This window comes from Pundamilia nyererei, unplaced genomic scaffold, assembly GCF_000239375.1.
Source record: "Pundamilia nyererei isolate P.nyererei 1_Seehausen unplaced genomic scaffold, PunNye1.0 scaffold00106, whole genome shotgun sequence".
Taxonomy (NCBI): domain Eukaryota; kingdom Metazoa; phylum Chordata; class Actinopteri; order Cichliformes; family Cichlidae; genus Pundamilia; species Pundamilia nyererei.
In genome coordinates, this window is record NW_005187507.1 from 1,484,017 (window position 1) to 1,503,737 (window position 19,721).

General features: G+C 38.8%; 1 protein-coding gene across 1 annotated transcript; it reads left to right on the top strand.

Moving 5' to 3' along the window:
- Window positions 1-19,509, top strand: ada (adenosine deaminase). Its single transcript, XM_005741011.2, has 11 exons — window positions 1-121; window positions 4,754-4,815; window positions 6,446-6,568; window positions 8,038-8,181; window positions 8,269-8,384; window positions 10,767-10,891; window positions 15,080-15,151; window positions 16,639-16,740; window positions 17,784-17,851; window positions 17,956-18,085; window positions 19,130-19,509. Exons 1-11 carry the CDS (start codon window positions 77-79, stop codon window positions 19,232-19,234), a joined length of 1,092 nt encoding a protein of 363 aa, XP_005741068.2. The 5' UTR covers window positions 1-76; the 3' UTR covers window positions 19,235-19,509.
- Window positions 19,510-19,721: the final 212 nt, after the last annotated feature.

The window sequence follows — 19,721 nt, forward strand, 5'->3', positions numbered from 1 at the left end:
AGCGGCGATAAGCTTCGGTTCTCCACTCGTCAGCTCTCTGTACACCAGCAGGCTCAGCCACAACGCTTTCTCTACGATGGCCGATCGCTCATCTGAACAAGTAGTATTCAGCAAGCCGAAGGTACGTTCACAGCTCAGCCGGCTCACTGTAGTGTGAGCTTTAATAATTCAAGCGGTTTCTTTTTCAATTTTCCATGGTTTTACGCCCGGTACGCCTGCTTTGACACTGTTTGAGAACCCTATTGTGAGAACCCCCTCGACAAAAAAGGACTCAAAAGAAAGGTTTAAAAATTAAACATAAAATAAAGTTTAACTTTTTTAAAAAAAAAAACCCCAACTTCCTTCCTGCTGTCGTAATACCCGCACTCAAACACGGAAAAACTTTATTTTTCTTGCTTGGAGTTTGAAATTTGGCTACCCTCCTTTAAACGGACAAAACCTGTTGTATGAATGAAAGGAGCCGTGTGCAGCACCTTTCATTTCAATGCCTTTTTGCCGCAAAGCAAAGCAATTGGGGAAAGTCTCAAAACCTGATCGTGGCAGTTAAAAATTTATGAATTAATGTCCGCTCGTGGCATAAAAGGCTTAATGCGCCGGATTCTATCCTCGCTGAATAATAAACAAACGAAACACAACTTTTACATTATTTTCCTAATATAGCTTATCAATAATACTTTTAAAGGGATGATACTGACAACCGATGACCATAACAGAGTTTAACAGTCAAATAAACGTTTATTAGTCAGACAGTTTGACATGCAAATCAGGCACACAGGCAAGAAGTGTATATTGGTGCCCTTTGGAGCCTGAAACCTGTTACCTTCTTAGAAGTAGAGAAAAAGATGTGGGTTCTGTTGCCATGCAGTGTTGAGGTCACGTGATGTTGGCTTGTGAAAAATTTGTAAATGGAGATAACCTAACCTTAGGGTGCGGTGGCTGCTGGAAGAGATAATCTCATTACACACTAATATGCAGTTGAAGAGCTCATTGTGTGCAGCAACAACTGTCACCGGTTCACCAAACACGTTTTACTGTATATGCTGAATGCATCACAGTGCTGTAGTTCAGGATTAGTGCGGTATGTGATCATTGGGTTGTGTTTGCTAAACTATGGTTGTGTTAAGCGAATTAACTCCACGTATGAGGCTACATGACTTGTTTTGTTGCTTAGTTGGATTACTGAAAAAGAGTTTAATTCGATGTTTGGCCCAACCTGGAAGTTCTGGATCTGGATTAAAGTTTCAGTAGTTGCACATCACATCTAAATGAGAGTGAAAAAAATAAATGGGAGAAATGTTGTCTTCATGTTCCTGGGTCCAAGAATTTAATCTATGCATAGTGTCATATTTGGCAACCTGACATATGTATTTCCAATAATTAACTCCAATCACATAAAGCTGAAATACAGCCAATGTCAACAAAGAATAAGCTATGAGTGTTGAACAGTACTGTTATGACAAATTTTCACATTACTTTTTCTGCAGACTGGTGCTTAAATTTTCAGGAAGTTTGGTCAGACTAGTTTCAGCGGGTTTCTTTGCTGTCTTAGGTCTGGTGTCTGCTAATGTAATAATTCATTTCTTAAAGAAATGGCTCATAACACATACATCATGACAAAAATACACTAAACATTTTGCATCTGTGCATGTCTTATTTTATCAGACCACCTGTTCTAAACCAAACATATTCAATGTACAATCCTGTAATGCAAAGTAGCAAATGATCACCACTGATTGATTAGTTTTGTTGATCACACAATATTTGCTTCATCTATAAAATAGCAGAAATCTGTGAAAGAGTTTCAGTAAGACTGAATACTGTGCTCTCATTGAGTTTCTGTTATGTTTTAATGCTGCACAGCTGCATCACATTAAACGTGCTAAGGCAAATAGAAACATAAAGTTTTGTGCGATGACAGAAGTCAAATGTTGCTTCAAAATAGACCCAACTGGAATCCTGTCCAAACTTTTTTTTTTAACTTCCTATTTTAGGATTGCCTAATAATTACAGAGTAGATAAGTGGTCATTTTCTTAAAAAGCAGCTTCACAAACAGCTTGTTTGTGACACTGGTTTGTATAAGGCACACAATGTGCTAGAGGAACTGCTATTTTCCTGAAAGAAAGAAATCCCTGAACTTGAACTTGATTACCCAGCTGTCTCCTGTCTGCATCAGCCATGTGGATGCAATATTGCTGACACGCTCGGCTTTTGTGTGGTATTGTAGGCAAGGGACATCAACAACCTCAAAGATGCACACGCATTTCTGTGGTGAACATTTGGATAGAAACATCTGCTCTTTGGTTACCATTGTCACACCAAAAAGGATGCAGCTACGGAGCTGTGTAGACAGTTCATGTAATAGAAGCAAATCTTGCTCCAACTAGCAATTTTCTACTAAGTTGTTGTGTTTCAATAGGATATTACTGGACTCTGAAAAAAGTCCTTTCAGTCTTTTCAAAAAGTGCAAGGTTGTGTCATTGAAGATCTTTTGCAGGCGGAAACAGATCATAGTGAGAAATACTTAATTCATCTCATATTTGGGAATTTCTATGCAGTTATACAGTTAAGTGGTTGAAACTTTTTAAATTTTCAGTTTCTTCTTTGATGGGTGACACACCTGCTCTGAGGAGTCTGACACCATGATTGCAGCAGAAATACCTGCATATCTATCTAACACAACTCTTATGTAAAAACTTTCAGCTTCATGCTAACTTTCAAAGTCATGCGTACTATACAAAAAAGAGGAAAATATGTATTAATAATAATGCATACTTTATTGATCCCCATGGGGAAATTACTTGTTTTTCCTCTGCATTTGACCCATTCACTCAGTGGGCAGCCACTAAGCAGGCGCTCAGGCAGCAGTGTGTAGGGACGGTACCTTGCTCAGGGGTACCTCAGAGTAGCCATTCAGTGGATTCGAACCCCTGACCTTCCGATCATGGGGCAACCACTCTACCTACTGAGCCATCCCTGCCCCGTTCATGTATATATAATACATGATGGCATTTGGTGGTTATATTGTTATTTATTATGTTTTAGCATGACAATATAAAACAGAAAAAAAACATAAAGCTGTACATGTAGAGCTGGAAGCTAATAATGTGAAACACTTTAAGCAACTTGTAAGTATTAATAGTTGCTAATTTTCTGTCTGAGTTAATTTATGAACTTTAATCTGGAGCCTTCAAAGTACCAGAGTTACTGAAAACTGAGTAGTGTTACTCATTTTTCTAAAGTGATCAATAGACAAAGACAGACTTTTTAATCTTTCCATAAAATTGGGATTTCATGGTTCTGTCACAAGTTTCACAGGCCAGCATCGCAGCACACTCAAATTCAGAACATTTGATGCAATGGAAATACTGTGCTGATGTTGTTTTTAACATTACTCACAGCTTAGGCTTGTTCTTAGACAGAAGTATGATAAGAAGGTTGTGTGGCTCCACTTAACCGACATAACTTCATTTAATAATGCATAAAGCCTCTTTCTGTCAAGCGCAGAGCTACAGATAGGATATTGCAGATCTGTATTTTAACAGCTCCAATTAAATCATTTCTATTCATTGTTATTATTGAAAGTTCTGATATGAAAAATTATTTAGAAAACCGCACAGAGATTTGCCATATTTCCAAACCCATCCTTTAACAGGTGCCAGTGACATCAAGCCTTTGAATTCCCTTTTATGTTGGAAACATGCTTTCAACCATATGGGATGAAGCCAAGCTTTTCCAGGTGTAAAAGATGCAAACCCACAACATCTGGCATTTTCCAGGGAAACAGTAGGACATCAGAAATCCCGGCGCTCTTAAATTCAGCTGTCCAGGGTTTAATAAGTCTTTTCAGAGCCTGACGCTTTTCTCTATAATATTTATTTAATGTGAAATATCAATTTCTAAAGAAGCAAAAAATGGTGACTAAACATTCCAGCTGTCAGAATTTGATGATTTTGGAGCATGAAAGTGAGTACATCAGCTTTTCCCACTGAGCCCTGCTTGCTTCAGAGCAATAAAAACATGAGCTTTTTTTTTTTACATGTGCACTGCAGCATAAACCTTTGTAAACACTGATAGAGGCGCACATGAGAATACAGCCAATGTGAGATTAGTGCTAATAATCACAGTGTGCATGTGGTTACCATGTGTTCTGCCTTCACCCTACCTCATCTTCAGATAATGTCCTAAACTGTCCCAAGTTTCTCTAATTTTAAGCTTTGGCAAAAACAGTATCCTGTGTCGGTTCCCACTGCTCAATCAGAAGCAGATTAAAGCATATTAAGCAGTTGATTAATGCAATAAAAAGATTAACTTCTATTGAAACAAGTTTCAATAACCTTGCCTAGTTCTTTGCTCATCATCACTTCTAACCAGAGGTTAGAATTAAATGTCTGTGGTAGGAAAATTTTCATTTGAACCTCGCTGTGACAACCAAGGTCTCAGCTGTTAAGGGAGGGGCAGAGATTTATCATTTGTCATCTGGTTGGAAAAATCAGCACTCACAGCGATGGAAGGAGAGCCAGAATACTTATTGTGACCCTTCCCTGGCACTGCTGGCCTTTTCACCACTTGTTGCTCTGTCATGCATACTGCATTCACGATGGGCTGCAGCCAAATCACAGAATTGCAACACACCCCTGCTCTTGCTTGCTGCTCCACTGACATCATATTTGTCTTCTATAAACTCCACCAGGTTTCTGGGTGGAAGTATTTTTGATAATCAGTTTATTTGGTAACAAACTTTCTCATTCACAGGTTGAGCTGCATGTGCACCTGGATGGAGCCATCAGGGTGCAGACCATTATGGATGTTGCCCAGTGAGTTAATATATTTAAATTGTATTAGTTTTTTATTATGGACGTTTAGATATTAACTGTCATGGCAGGTATTTTGGATGATACAGGCCAAAAGAAATTCTCCAGCTTTATTTTCAAAAGGCATTTGGCCCATTAGGAATTATGCTCTGGGAAATTGTAATATGGAGCGTGAACTAGGATGCCAGAATGTTTTTGTTTTTTTTGTTTTTTTACATGGTACCAAAATCACTGACTCTTGATATCGTTTTTATTGGTGAAAATAAACTCCTTTATTAGAAAGTAGTTTTAAATCACTGATATGGTCAAGGTAGACCATTGAGTAAAAATCTTAACATTATATTTTGTTGACAGGCCACAGACTGAAATTAGGATGGCTGTCGAGTCGCCTTCTAACATTACTGCACGGTGTAATGCAGGGGTGAGCAACTCCAGACCTCAAGGGCTGGTGTCCTGCAGGTTTTAGATCTCACCCTGGCTCAACACACCTGAATCACATGATTAGTTCATTACTAAGCCTCTGGAGAACTTCAAGACATGTTGAGGAGGTCATTTAGCCATTTGAATCAGCTGTGTTGGATCAAGGACACATCTAAAACCTGCAGGACACCGGCCCTCGAGGCCTGGAGTTGCCCACCTCTGGTATAATGTTAATTGCATTATATTAGCGTGAGCATTAGCCGTTGCAAACATGGAGCATAGTTGATTTCATCATGTCACTGCCTGCTGTCTCAAAAAAGATGTAACTTGTATTTGAGGAAAACATATGCCTGTCTGTAACTTCCTTTCTTATCAGTGAGTCAGGGTGGAGTTATTGTCAGAGCTGCTCTCTAGTCGCCATCTTTCTAATGTAGTTTTTGCAGTGGCTTGTGGGCATTTTTCTTCTTCAGCATGTAAGGGTATTACAAAAACATTGGCAGGTGTATGCTGTCCATGTCAATTCTGAACAATGTGAGCCTCGGTACATATGCTGCTGACACTGTCTGCGTTGTTCCTTAAAAATTGTAATATCAAAAGATTAGTTCTGGTGACATGCCTAGTGTAGATTCATTTAAGAAAAAAATGCTACGGCAGCAGTTGTGTTATTTTCCAAGAGAATAAGTGCAGAGCGAAATTGGTAATTTCTTAGCTTTATTGTTAGAGGCTCATACTCACTGACATCAAACACACAAGGTAGCCGTGCCCTGAATCTTAACTACTTTGAAAATTGTAAATTCCAACCAGAGTAGCCGACTGCTGGCAGTTTGAAAGAGTGGAGGTTTAAGTCACTTATGCAGTGGCTTTACATTTTATTTCAGGAGGCTACAAGCTTCCTTTATATACAAGCTATATTTTTTATGACATTTGTCTACCATTTGTTCCTAGTCAGGTAGTTCTCATCTCATTTGATTTGGCAAAATAGCAATATACTCCATCTCAGAAGGCTTGGGTGATGAATATCAGTCACCAAAACAGTCAAATGTTTTTATTCAGATTTTTAGTGGTTTATGTCACACAAATTACTGCTGTTCCAAATTTCTATTAAACAAAGTACACAACTCAGTTAAAAAACATTTATAAAGGGTAAAATTAAATTCTTACATTTCAATGCAGTTTTTACATTTTTCTATTTCCTTTTTTTGCCCTATGTTAGGAGGCGTGGTATACCTCTGCCAGTGAATACTGTGGAGGAGATGAAGAAGAAGATCATTGTTGAAGAGCCTGGCACCCTCACTAGTTTCTTGGAAAAGTTCAACGAGTATATGCATGTAATTGCGTAAGTGCCACATTTCAGTTGCATACTTAGCTAAGGTGTTTCCCTCTTGATCAGCTGACCCTGGGTGCAAAGAACGAGTTACTAATAGCCTAGTTAAGCAGTTTGTTATCACACTGACATGACAGATTTCCCTATTATGTAGCTACTACAGTCATAGTGCATCCAAAGTCTTTGAAATCAGGATGTGTGGTATAGCTGTGACTGATGATACTGACCTGGCAGGATTATGCAATATAATTGTGCACCATGATAGGGGGTTGATTTTAAATGTCAGACATACAGAAGAGGAACACATTATTACAGAGCTCAAGTTCCACTTCAGCAGCCAAATTAAAACTAGAGTGAAGTTGTTCTCGGTTCCTTTCCAGTGTCACTCTGTCTTATATTTAGTTCCCGCAGTAACTGGCCTCAACCATTTAAAAAGACCGAGTATAGGCCTTCAAATGTTCAATGGCCATAAAAGAATTCAACAATGACGGTCTGTATAATGTCTGGAATGCTTCATGCAGTTGTGCTGAATGGACTCTTCTGAATCAAGGCGCTTAAAGCCAGGACAGCTTCAACAACACAGGGAACCTGCTAGGCTGAGTTGAGCTTAGGCCGAATTGTTGTATGAGCTTGGCAGTGATGAGGCTGTGTGTGTGTTCTGAGGGGGTTACTGTGAGGACACTGCAGAACATGCATTCAAGGCTGGTCAATGAGCTTTCGCTTTCATTGTAAATGCTGGAAGCAGCGTTGTTTGCAGTCACATGATGTGCAAGTGAAAATGTGCTGCTGGAAAAGAGGGAAAGCTCGAATTCTCTCAGTATTCGCCCAGTATGAAAGTATTGTATTGTCATGCAGAAAATTATGAAACAATTTCATCTGAAAAGAAAGTGTTTTACAAATTCCCCTAACAAACGAGACCCCCTGGATTGATCCCAGGAGGAGAAACAAATTCCTTTGACATTGTGTCAGAAAGGGCATTCAACATTTTGGGGTCCTTAAAGTCCTTAAAGTCCTTGTACTTATACCTCTCCAATGTGCACTGGATCTCCTACAGTGTGTCAACACGAAGTATTAAACATAATTTCAATAAGGTGGGATCACTTGGAAGAATTTGTACATAATTTAACATGTCAGTGTAAATGATAAAAACGTTTTGCTTATTTCACCTGGTTTTAAATTGTAGAAGAAAACCGAGAGGATCATTATGCACAACATGGAATAGTTGTCAGTGTCAGCGAATTTAATCTAATACAGATTATAAATCAATCAGCAAAAAAATACGTCCCGTATCATAGATCATATCAATAACACTTGAGCTAACTCCTAGAAATGCTTATACTGCGCATTGTGAAAGACAGTAATGTATAGATAGCTGGTTAGGAGTGGCCAGTGCTTTTGCTTTTTTTTTTATCATTGAGATAAGCTTATCAGAGCTAATGGGCATTTTAATTTGTTCTGTGTTTTTCTGTTTCAATTCTCAGTGGAGACCGAGAGGCCATTAAAAGGATAGCCCGTGAGTTTGTTGAAGACAAAGCCAAAGAAGGAGTGATTTATGTTGAAGTTAGATACAGCCCACATTTTCTAGCTAACAGTGGAGTGAAGCCAATTCCATGGAACCAGGAAGAGTAGGTATTTGGTTTGCACAGCTCAAATAAAGGATCAAATAAACTTCTGATTCATTTACTGGAATGTTTCTTATTGTCTTTGCTCAGGGGCGACCTGAGCCCAGATGAGGTGGTGAGACTGGTTAACGAGGGCCTCAGCGAGGGGGAGAGAGAGTTCAAAATCAAAGCCAGGTCCATTCTATGCTGCATGCGCCACATGCCAAGTAATGAACTGTTCATGCTCCTGTCTGCTCACACAACCTTGTGAGATAAGGTTTCTTGCTGTACTGTGTTCTGCCTTAGCCACTGCCTCAGTTATTGTTTTTAGAAAATAAAAATAAAATGAACACAAGCGCCACAGAAAAACACAACATGCTAACTTAATTTATACTATATAGATATAGATATAGATATGCAAACCTTTTGTATTTCTTTCAAATGAATATGCTACAAATTGTTGGTCGCCAATGAGCACTGTATGAATGTCTGATGGACTGTTTTAAAAGCATTTTGAGCTCATGAAATGAAATTGCTAATGTGACTGTGTTAGTTCAGCTGATGGTTAGCACTGCACTCACATCCAGAGGTTTCTGAGGACAAACCATCTAGGTGGATGGAGCCTTTCTGTGAGGAGTTTGCATGTGGCAAATCCACTATCGTTCAGAGCCTGAACGATAGTGGATTTGCCACTATTTGGTGATTTAAAAATCGAATATATGAGCCAATATTTTCTCCTCTCAGATACACAATATATTGACAGATTTCCCTAAAATTTGTGTAGATGTTTACGAGGTTTTACAAAGATCTTAGAAAAATGACAGTGCAGTGTAAATATATTCTTAAAAGTCCTGGATTACTTATTTATTCTGCTTGGCTCTGCCTGGTTAGCTGATAAGTTTGTGGTGTACTAAATGTGCAATATAAATGTGCTACACACAAGAAAGCTACAGAATTCCCTTCTGGCAGACGAACTAAGGGTGGTTCCCATGTCTGCTATGCTTTATTATTTTATTTATTGGTTGTCATTAATAGTAATACTAATACATCAACAAGTAGCTAATATCAGCTGATATAGTGGCCTCACTGGGTGATTCAGGTGCTTAACCTTTCCCACAGTCAGGTTATTTGGTCATTCTAAATTAGCTGTATGTGTAGATGGTAGTCCATCCCTCTGTGTCAGCATCATCTACCTCACCCTTGGCCCAGTGTCAGCAGACATACTCTCTATCCTGTGACCCATTTATACGTCCCAGAATCATGTTACAAACGGCGTGTGATTTAGTGTGGTGATGTTATGGGCATTACTGTCTGAAAAAGACCAGCGGTACTCAAAACATCACAGTTTTTGTGGTGTAGTATTTAGGTATAACTGGAGACCCACAGTTTGTAAACTATTCATTTTTCCACATCAGTCACAAGCTGTGATAAACCAGTAACATGTGCAGGGTGTTCTGTCACTCCTTGACAGCTGAGATAGGCTCCAGTCACCTACTATTACTGAATTTGATAAACAGTTAAGAAAATGGAGGAACTGATGATCATAGATAAACGTTCCCTAATTAGCACTTAAAAGGATATCTGAGGGTAATGAGAAAGCCTCAGGTTTTGGTATTTTCTCTCAGTGGTTATTGATTAAATAGCTCCAAAGTAATTAGGATTAATCCTCAGAAGGATTTGATCACTGAACATTTGTTGAGGTTTTTGGCCATCAAAGAAAATAACAATATTACTTGTATTTAGAGGCAAGAAAACATCAAGGATTATATTTTAAAAAAGCATTAGAGATCCACAGCTTTCACAGGAGAGGGCTAACGAGTGCTGCTAGTATCTGCACAAGTACACACTTCAAACTGCTGTATCAGTAATTCTAACTGAGGTAACATGAGCAGTTACCGTTAGCAGCAGCACTGATCGTAGAGATGTGTCCTTTGCTCTACTCCGTTCCTGCAGCTGTTTCCGGTATAACCGCCAAGTGAAACTCATATCTGCCATCGTGCATTTTCTAGTACAACTCTCACAAAAACAGGCTGAAGCTGTTTACATTTTATTTTCATTTGTGACTTTGTGAACGGGACATCTGAATTTGTTATGGTTTAGACAGCAAATACAGATGCATTACAAGCTGTAGCATGCAGGTAGAGTAGTTTATGCTTAAACACGTTACAGTGCGTACTTACGTAACTTTGGATTTATGTGAAAGTAGAATAGATATGAGTGAAGTAATAACAGACAGGATGTGACGCGCCAAGTTGAGGAAACACTTTATTGCTTTCGTGCTGAACATTAGATAAGAAACAGTGTTTTTGCAATAATAATAAAACCAGGAGATCAGCATGGAGCAACCACGTTTGTATGTTCAAAGGTTAAAAAGGTCACATGTTGCTGGCACTGGTTTCACATTGACTTTACAGACTGTTTCATTAAGAACAAAACCTCTGTTATTATCAGCCAGGTGAATACAGTTATGAATGTTCATTAAAGTTGTCTTTAACTTGTCATAAAAGAAGATTAATCATGTCGTCACATTTATGTATCATTTAGCATGTGTGCTATCAGTTAGCAGGACCAAGCTGTTTGGTAACACATGTATGTTTTAAATTCTCCAGGCTGGTCAAAGGATGTTGTGGAGCTGTGTAAGAAATATAAGGATGAGGGAGTGGTTGCCATTGATTTGGCAGGTGATGAGTCTCTCAACTGTGAAGCCAATCCTGAACACATGGAGGCCTATGAGGTGAGCTTGTTGAAACACCAGTATGATGAACATCATCCATCAGAAGGAACTTTAAATTGTCTTTGTTTCACAACAATGCCATATAATCCAGCCTCACCCCCTTCAGCTGTAACAATAAAGTATTATGTCATTTTTGAGGTCCTAAAAATACCTTTACAGTTGTAAAATCTAAAAAGAAATGCCTAACTACAATACCTTTAAAAAAACACCTTTACAGTCGTAGAGTCTGTCATGCTCCGAGTGGCTACAGCCAGATAAACATAGCTGCTTTTTTTGCATCATTAACTTTCAGGCATCCTTAGAGTATTGGAAGCTTTATTTTACAGCTGCATGGAGAGAGACGTTTGTGGGATCGTAATTTTCCACAGTCAAAATTCATAACCGTTGGATGCATTACCATGAAATCCTTTGGGAACCTTAAAATAAATGGTCCCCAAAGGATAAATTCTATTGACCTGCATTTTAATGCAACACTGTCAGTGAATGATGTTTATCCCTTACATGGTATAAGATGTCTTACATACAGATTTAGGAGAAAATGCTTCTCAGATGCTATTTTGGTCATGCCCCGACTTTTCCTCTAGCACCACCGGATGTAAACATTTTTGCACATTTTAAATGTTTTTAGTACTTTTTAAGAAATTGGTTTGGTGCAAATGTATTTCTGAGTCAGACTGGAATAAAGACTTTATCATCTCACAGAAATATATGGTAAAAACTTCAGCTGGTACAATATTTTTGTTTTACAACAATTTACCTAATAAGATGCCTGACAGCCTTGATCGTAGTTCCTAGTTAGCAAGCTCGAGCATGCACAGACACTTAACTAAGCGGGTGATCGTGGTTATGTTTACACTTTGCATTAATGTTTTAGCAATATCACTGTGGGCGTGTAATCATTGTGGATTTAATTGGTGTATAACTTCTATGGAATGGGGGCTTTATGACATCGTTAGTCTATTTGCTGGTCTGCTGAAATATCCTGACAGCTGTAGGACAGATTGACATATAATCTGTTTTTCTTTGGTAATGCCCTGAGTTTGCCTTCTTCTTCTGGTTATAGGTAAAATGTCTCAAACTATTGGCCCTGGTTGCAATATATGATAAAGACGCTCTCCTTAGAATTGATCACTATGTTTTCTCTGCCCTTTTAACTATCACCAATTTTAGTTGCATATTTAGAGGAGCATGCAGTAAAATGTAATTTAGATTGTGTATTTTATCATAATCCTAGTTTTCTTTTGACGCTGCAGCTAAGTACAGCCGCAGAGTAAATTTTCTCAGTGAGAAAGTTGTATTTATTTACTGGCATAGACCACTATATAGAGAATTTATGTACTGATGCATATCTCTATCCAGCAAATATGGGAGAAAAATCTAATTTCCCCAAACCAATTTCCTCTTATGGAGTGAAGCTTGTCAGAAAAATCCAATTTCTTTTTCTGCCAGCCAGTATTGATTAATTCTGGGAACACCACAGTAAGTAATCAGTTTTCCCTGTCAGACCTTAATGAAGGAAGTAGATTAATCACTTAATGCACTGAAGTGCTGGATATTTTACATCAGTTAATTACATCAATTTTACATTAATTACATTCTGAAAGACAGGAGGGGTTATGATTACCAGCATGGGTAGGTATCATATCATAATTTGTATTTCATACTTTTTTTGTATGAAAACAAGAGTAGCAATAATAATAGAGCTAAATACTCCTAAAGAGATCTGACTGTGGTCGTTTGTTTTGGTATTCTGTTGTTACTGTCAGTGATGCACAGGAGAGAAACTGTAGCAAAAATCTGGCAAATAGAATACAAAAATTGGAAAGGCAGGAAAAACACACTTGGTGGTGATTAGAAATCAGAATCTCTTTATTGGCATTGCACACTAAGAAATGAAGTGCAGTACCCTTTAAGGTATAAACGTTATATACAAAATAAATAAAACAAAATATAAATAGGGAAGGCTAAACAAAAAGACAGACATTCAGAAAATGTGCACATATCCTGTGTCATCTGATGACAGCAGTTCAAACACATTATGATGAGTTACGTCAAATATTTTGAGCTTTTCTGAGAAGTTCCTCCAGAGAGTGGGAACTTCACAGCAGCAACCTTTAAACAAGCTTTAAATGAGAAGTAGGTAGGAACAATTAAACACATGTGAAACAAATGAGGGCATACGATTGCAGAGGCAGAAAAAAAGAAGAAAATCATAAAAAATTCAAAGTAAGAATCTAAAAACACATAACTAGCAAAGACTAAGGCATGAAAACACAAAAGTCTGGGGGGAAATAACACTAGAAATTATTAATAACTAATGGGTACCTCAAAAAGAATCACAATTTCAAACCCTTGAAGTCTTTTTGAGTCATGTGCAGTTAAACATTACAGTAAATAATGAGTTTAGCCTAAAACTTGTCCTCACTGGATACTTGAATCATTTACTAAGCTGCTGTTTTAATATTAATACCCCCCCCCCCAAACACAACGTGTTGATGTAGTAATAGTATAAGAAAACACTACATGAACTTTCATCTGTGAGCATGAAAAAAATTCCTTTCAGTCACTGCCTCGGCTTGTGCGTCAATGAAAGTAATTCATAAGCTAGTTGTAAACCATGTTGTGCAATTCCAGTGCAGCATCTGCAGATGTTGCATGAATTTTGTTGGCTGGCTCATTATGCATTAAGCATCAACAGAAAGTACAATACCATCTGAATGACTGAAGCATTTCTGTAATGTTATTCAGTGTAAGGTAAACAGCCTGCATGCGTACATGTGCGTATAGATAGGTAAATAACACAGTTGCAGCTGAAAGTTGCATGCACTCGTCTTGGATATGAATGTTTGGGCTTGCAGTGATTTCTGTGAGCTGTTCTTTTTCTTTGGAGTCATTGCACAACATCCAGAAAAAAAAACCTGACTAACTTCTTGAGGCCAAGGCCTCTCAAATTTCTGTTAATGCTCGTGATTAAATACAGCTGGGCTTATTTTACCACACTCACTGGACTGACAAACACATACAAATGCATCTAGTACAACTAATAATACCCACATTTTGTTAAAAGTACCTAAGAATGCTCATGTTGACCAAACGCTTTCAACAAACTTCTGGCATAATAATCGCAGGGGTTTTGCTTGTATTTTCCAACCCTGTATACAGAATTTTTATTTCAGACAACCCCAAATAACTAAAACTTTGTGTCTCAAACTCTGAGTGAAAATACGTGGTGTACAATCGTTAAGCACCAGAATAATTCACAGAAAACCTTTCAGTGCAACTGTATGTGCATTAAGTAAATCTACAGTTTACATTGTATTCATTGCATACATTTTATTTGTTACATTTTTGTCATTCTTTGTTTTTCCTTTAGAGAGACATTGTTTTTCTAACATCTCTTTATGACGAGCAGTATTTATCACTATCTGCTGTGAAATGTATATACAAGCCCCCACACTGTACGTTAATTATTAACGAGTACCAGAGCTGACAGAACAAAGTCCTCCCTAATATTGAAGGTTATCTTCATATGTGATCATGAGATGCATGCAGTATGAGCTGATTAAGCAGGACACACTCGGTGTGCCAGAGGTTGTAGATGCTAAAATGAAACCAGATGTTCAAACCAGAGTAATGCCTTCTCTATATTTAGTTTACTTCGATGACAAATTAAACATTGGGGCGATCGTGGCTCAAGAGTTGGGAGTTCGCCTTGTAATCGGAAGGTTGCCGGTTCGAGCCCCAGCTTGGACAGTCTCGGTCGTTGTGTCCTTGGGCAAGACACTTCACCCGTTGCCTACTGGTGGTGGTCAGAGGGCCCGGTGGCGCCAGTGTCCGGCAGCCTCGCCTCTGTCAGTGCGCCCCAGGGTGGCTGTGGCTACAATGTAGCTTGCCATCACCAGTGTGTGAATGGGTGGATGACTGGATATGTAAAGCGCTTTGGGGTCCTTAGGGACTAGAAAAGCGCTATATAAATACAGGCCATTTACCATTCATTTTTATTTCAATGTGTACCCACTGGGGGAACGTTTATTAAAGTTTTCACTTCTGCCAGAATAAGTGTGTACAAGAACCTGTCTACATTATAAACGGCACTCGAGCCAGTGGTACACATTACAGATGTGGAAACCAAATGTTTGACTGAGCCCTTTGATTGCTGCTGCGTTTCATGATTGATTTTGTTCCCAGGAAGCGGTACGCTGTGGGATCCACAGGACAGTTCATGCTGGCGAGGTGGGGCCGGCCTCTGTGGTGAAGGAGGTGAGCTGTTCAACAATAACTTGAGACATTTGTGAACAGGCTGGTGCAGCCTACTGATTGTTTAACTGTCCGTAAAAGCACGTTTAAACAAAACAGTCAAGCCACATGTTAACAACAGAATTAAGGGCAGAGGTCCAAAGAAAACAAGAAGAGCATAGCTCTATGTCCGCTGTAGCCCAGCTGAAGGTTAGTTTGAAAACAAATTGGGAGTGCCTTTAAATTGCTCCATACGTACTGTGTGCATTTTAAGGAAGTAAGCAGCTCAACTATGAGACATTTCTGAGTGAGGTGGTGGAGTCATGTTAGTGCTTATATATCCTAAAATACCTGTAAACTAAACGATCAAGCCACACAGTGACAACAAAAAGGGCGGGCATGTCAATAAAATAAGCGTTTTATATTTAGTGTTGCCCATATGAAGCCTGGTAAAAGAATACATTTAACACTGAGTAAATACTATATATGGGTAAAGGACGACACAACAACGGACATGTGAAGGTCCAACAACATAACAAACATGTGAGGCACACCCACGGCCAACCCTGAGAGGGCCCCTTTCCTCCAGCAGAGAGCAGACAAATTTTAGCACAACTTCTTCGATAGCTGGTTCATTATCATTGGAGTATAACTGAAATAAATTATGCGACACTAACTGTAGACTGTTGGGCGACTGCGGCTCATGTAGTAGAACAGGTTGTCTGTCAATCAGAAAGTCAGGGGATCAGTTTTCTTGGATTACTGTGATACTGAGCCTTATGTTGTCCCTGACGCATCCATCGTGTGAGTGTGTGTGTGAATGATAGATAAAAGCATTGAGGTATAGATAAAAGCACTGCATGAATTTGTGCGAATGAGAGATGTAGCAGAAAGTGCTCAAAATGAGTAGAAGTACCAGTCGAAATAAAGTGTCACAGCTGCTGTCACTAATCATGCAGTAACCCGTTATTACTCGTTATAAGTTATTGTACAAAACCCTGCCCCTCTATTTAGATCTGTGCACATTCTTACTGCGTAGACAAGATATTTAAATAGAGCAAACTTTCCTCAAACGCTCACTTTGGGTCACACATCTACCGCTCACCCTACACTGAAGCTACAGAAGTGTTCTCAGTTTCGTTTGATGTTGTCTAAACATCTACCTGGTAACACGGACTGCATCCTTCGCAGCTGTTGCTGACTGGCAGCGGCATGGGTCATTCAAACTCCTGTGGGGCCTACAAGGGTATACTTAAGAACCCAATATAGGTCTACATACTGTGCTTATTTTTTAATGTCCATCCAAACTTCTGTAGTGCATAACCACTTTATGTCTGACTAAAATAAAACGGCTGCGCTCTAAAGAACCCATCCTTTAAACTGACAGTTCAGCTATGGCATAACATCTGAATGTGCCTCCAGAAATAGCTTGAAGGCACTGCTGACATGTGCAATTTTCTACACTTTATAACCTTTCACCTCTATGTTATGAATTTCTGTTTCAAATTTAGGCTGTGGAAGTGCTGAAAGCTGAACGTGTTGGACACGGTTACCGCACTCTGGAGGACGACGACCTGTACAAAAAACTGCTGGCTCAAAACATGCACTTTGAGGTAAAGAACTGTGTGAAATTCTCAGCATTTTCATTATAAATATGAATCATACGCAAAGTTATCTAATCTATTAAATGTACTTTGCTCTTTGATCATATTGCTCATTACAGACAGGAAATGAGATTGTTCTACTAGATAATTACATTGATAAGTGGACTGGAGGGCTACTAAGTATCTACTTAGCGACAGTGATACACTGACCCCTAGTGGAGAATTTGATGTTTGCCTCTTCGTCAATTCCTTGCATCCTTTCCTGCAAGTGGAAGAGACACTTTATAAAATCAGACATTCTCACAGAGCTCTGTTTATTGTTTTGCTGTAGCCTCCAGCTGTATTTTCTGGTCTCAGATGTCAGCTGTTGATGATGGTTTATATATATTTAGGCATACTGCCTTTAGATAAATTCACAACATGGCAGAATGTGACAAGGACAGAATATTTGTGTCCTTTTCATGCAGTTGATCATCTTAAATAAATGAAACAACATATGAACACAAAGAAACCTTATCTTTAGAGTGCTTCAGCTACATATATACCAGCTCTATGTCATGGCTCTTTTATACGTCATGGGTAAGAAGATTTCTGCAAAGTATATAGCTGCGGATCCTCAATTTTAGCTCTTGCAAGAAGTTCCTCTCTCCTCCGTCCTTCAGATGTAGTTTAGGAATGAAGACATCCTTTGAGATGGGACACTCAGATTGATTTCACAAGTAGGAAGTTTTGAGGAGTTAAGGAGGTACAGAATAAAAAGAAAAGACCTTGGAGTAGTCTCTGATGCCTTAGTGCGGCACTTAAGGAATCTATGGCATCATTAAGTCCAAGTGGGCTTTTCCTGCCACAAGTCAAAATGTCTACTGTGAAAAAGGTGTTTTAGAAACACCTCATCTTGTGTTTACATCCTTTTGTTGTAAGGAGAATCAGGGAAGCACTGAGGCGACCTTTGTCGTGATTTGGCGCTATATAAATAAAATAGAATTGAATTAGAAAAAGAAAGACCGGAATATTTTGACCTCTCAGTTTTGCCTTTGCTGTTCTGATTGCAGACGTGTCCTATTTCGAGTAAGCTAACAGGTGCCTGCAACGCAGACTTCACCACACACCCCGTCATCACGTCAGTTTCTTTTGTTTTTTTTTATAAAAAAAATTCAATTATTTTATTTAAATATTAACTAACTTTGGGCATCTATTCATTTTCGTACCATTTCTTTCGTGCAGGTTCATGAAAGACAAAGCTAACTACTCTCTGAACACAGATGACCCTCTGATCTTTAACTCCAACCTGCATCACGACTACCAGACAGCACACCAACACATGGGATTCACCGAGGAGGAATTCAAACGACTGGTGAGATCAAATGCATGAATAATCATAGCAGTAGTTCACAGGAAGACTTCATTTGAATATGGTTTGAAAAGAAGGCAGGGGGTGTAATTGCAAGGTATATTGCATCGTTAATTGAAGCAGGGACCAAACCTTCCATGGAGAAATAATCCACTGTTCACCGAAGAGCCTCAGACGCATTTTAACCAATGCACCAATTGAGCTTCACATCCAAGTTCCACCAGGTTTGGAATAATTTTCCAAGAGCTTATTAAAAGGATGGTGACACTGACATTTTAATTGGCTTTTTTCCAAGAGCGAACTTAGATCAATGCTCATTTAATCTTTATAGCAGATTGTGAAGCTACATCCAGGAAACAGCTAGCATAGCTCTATAGAGATAACGAATATGAGCTATAAAGCTCAGTAATTGCAACATTGTGGTTAAATAAAGACTAACATAATGTAAAAAGGGCACATTTTGATTTTACTGGAGGATTAATTGCCAGACTATTTCCTGACCAGGAAGAGTGACAGAAGAGAATGCCTGTCATCACTGGGAGTATGACATGTGTCTTTTCATGCCATATTGCACCAGGATTCACAGAAACTCTGGTCCAAAGTCACCAATTGTGGAGTTACATTTAGTTTTTTATTTTATATATGATAAGCAAGCATAAGTATTCAAAAGCACAACAGTGCCATTAAGCAGTAAGCTGCAGCATTCTGCATCGTTTCTGCCTTCATCAATCTCATCTCATCAATCTTTGCTGATTCAGGACATTTATTGCAAAACTAGCAAATGCAAATTGTGTTTTAAAGATTAATGCTTCAGTAGCTCCATATATTTCTCTGTGCATTTATCATATAGCATCTGTATATGAATTTGAAGATGCACAAGACACTGTTTTTCTCCTGTACCTCTATATTCACTGCACATACATGAGTATGAAACTTCTAGCTGACTGCTTACTGTTGATGAGAGTGTGACTAAGTTCCCAGATTCCTGAACCATTCCCTAAAAGTTAATTCCCCAGCTCAATGTGAAATCTGTCTTGTGTCTTACAGAACATTTGCTCTGCACAGTCAAGCTTTCTACCTGCCAAGGAAAAGGAAGAGCTGCTTAAAACACTCAATGAGGCCTATGAGATGATCCAGAGCACTGCCTTTTAACCCTGACCAGCAATTCTGAGGAGAAACCTAAAGCAGGGACAAATCACTCCGAGACCTTAATCTTCCATGTGATGCAGTGGAACATGTTTTTAGTCATTTGTAACCCAACAAACAACATACACAGAATATTACATCAGATATGCTGTTTACCAATGGGTAGCATCCTTCATCTTACATACCTGTATATCATCTGTTTGTGTATTTAGCAACATTGAATCTGATTACAAGGTGCAAGCACAAAAACCACAAAAATCAAAAACTATACATAATTTAAATTTGGCTGTGCTTTTTTTTTTTTTTTTTCTTTTTTTCCCCTTCTTGCACATCTCTAGATCGCTTCCAGCACCACTGCTATTTTTATATTGTTCCATAGAAGGCCCATTGTGTACGCTTGTGACTTTCACCACAGACCTCCAACAGAGAGAAAACATCAGCTGTGATGGCACACGTGGCATTAAAGGCACAGAAGTTTTCTGCATGACAAAAA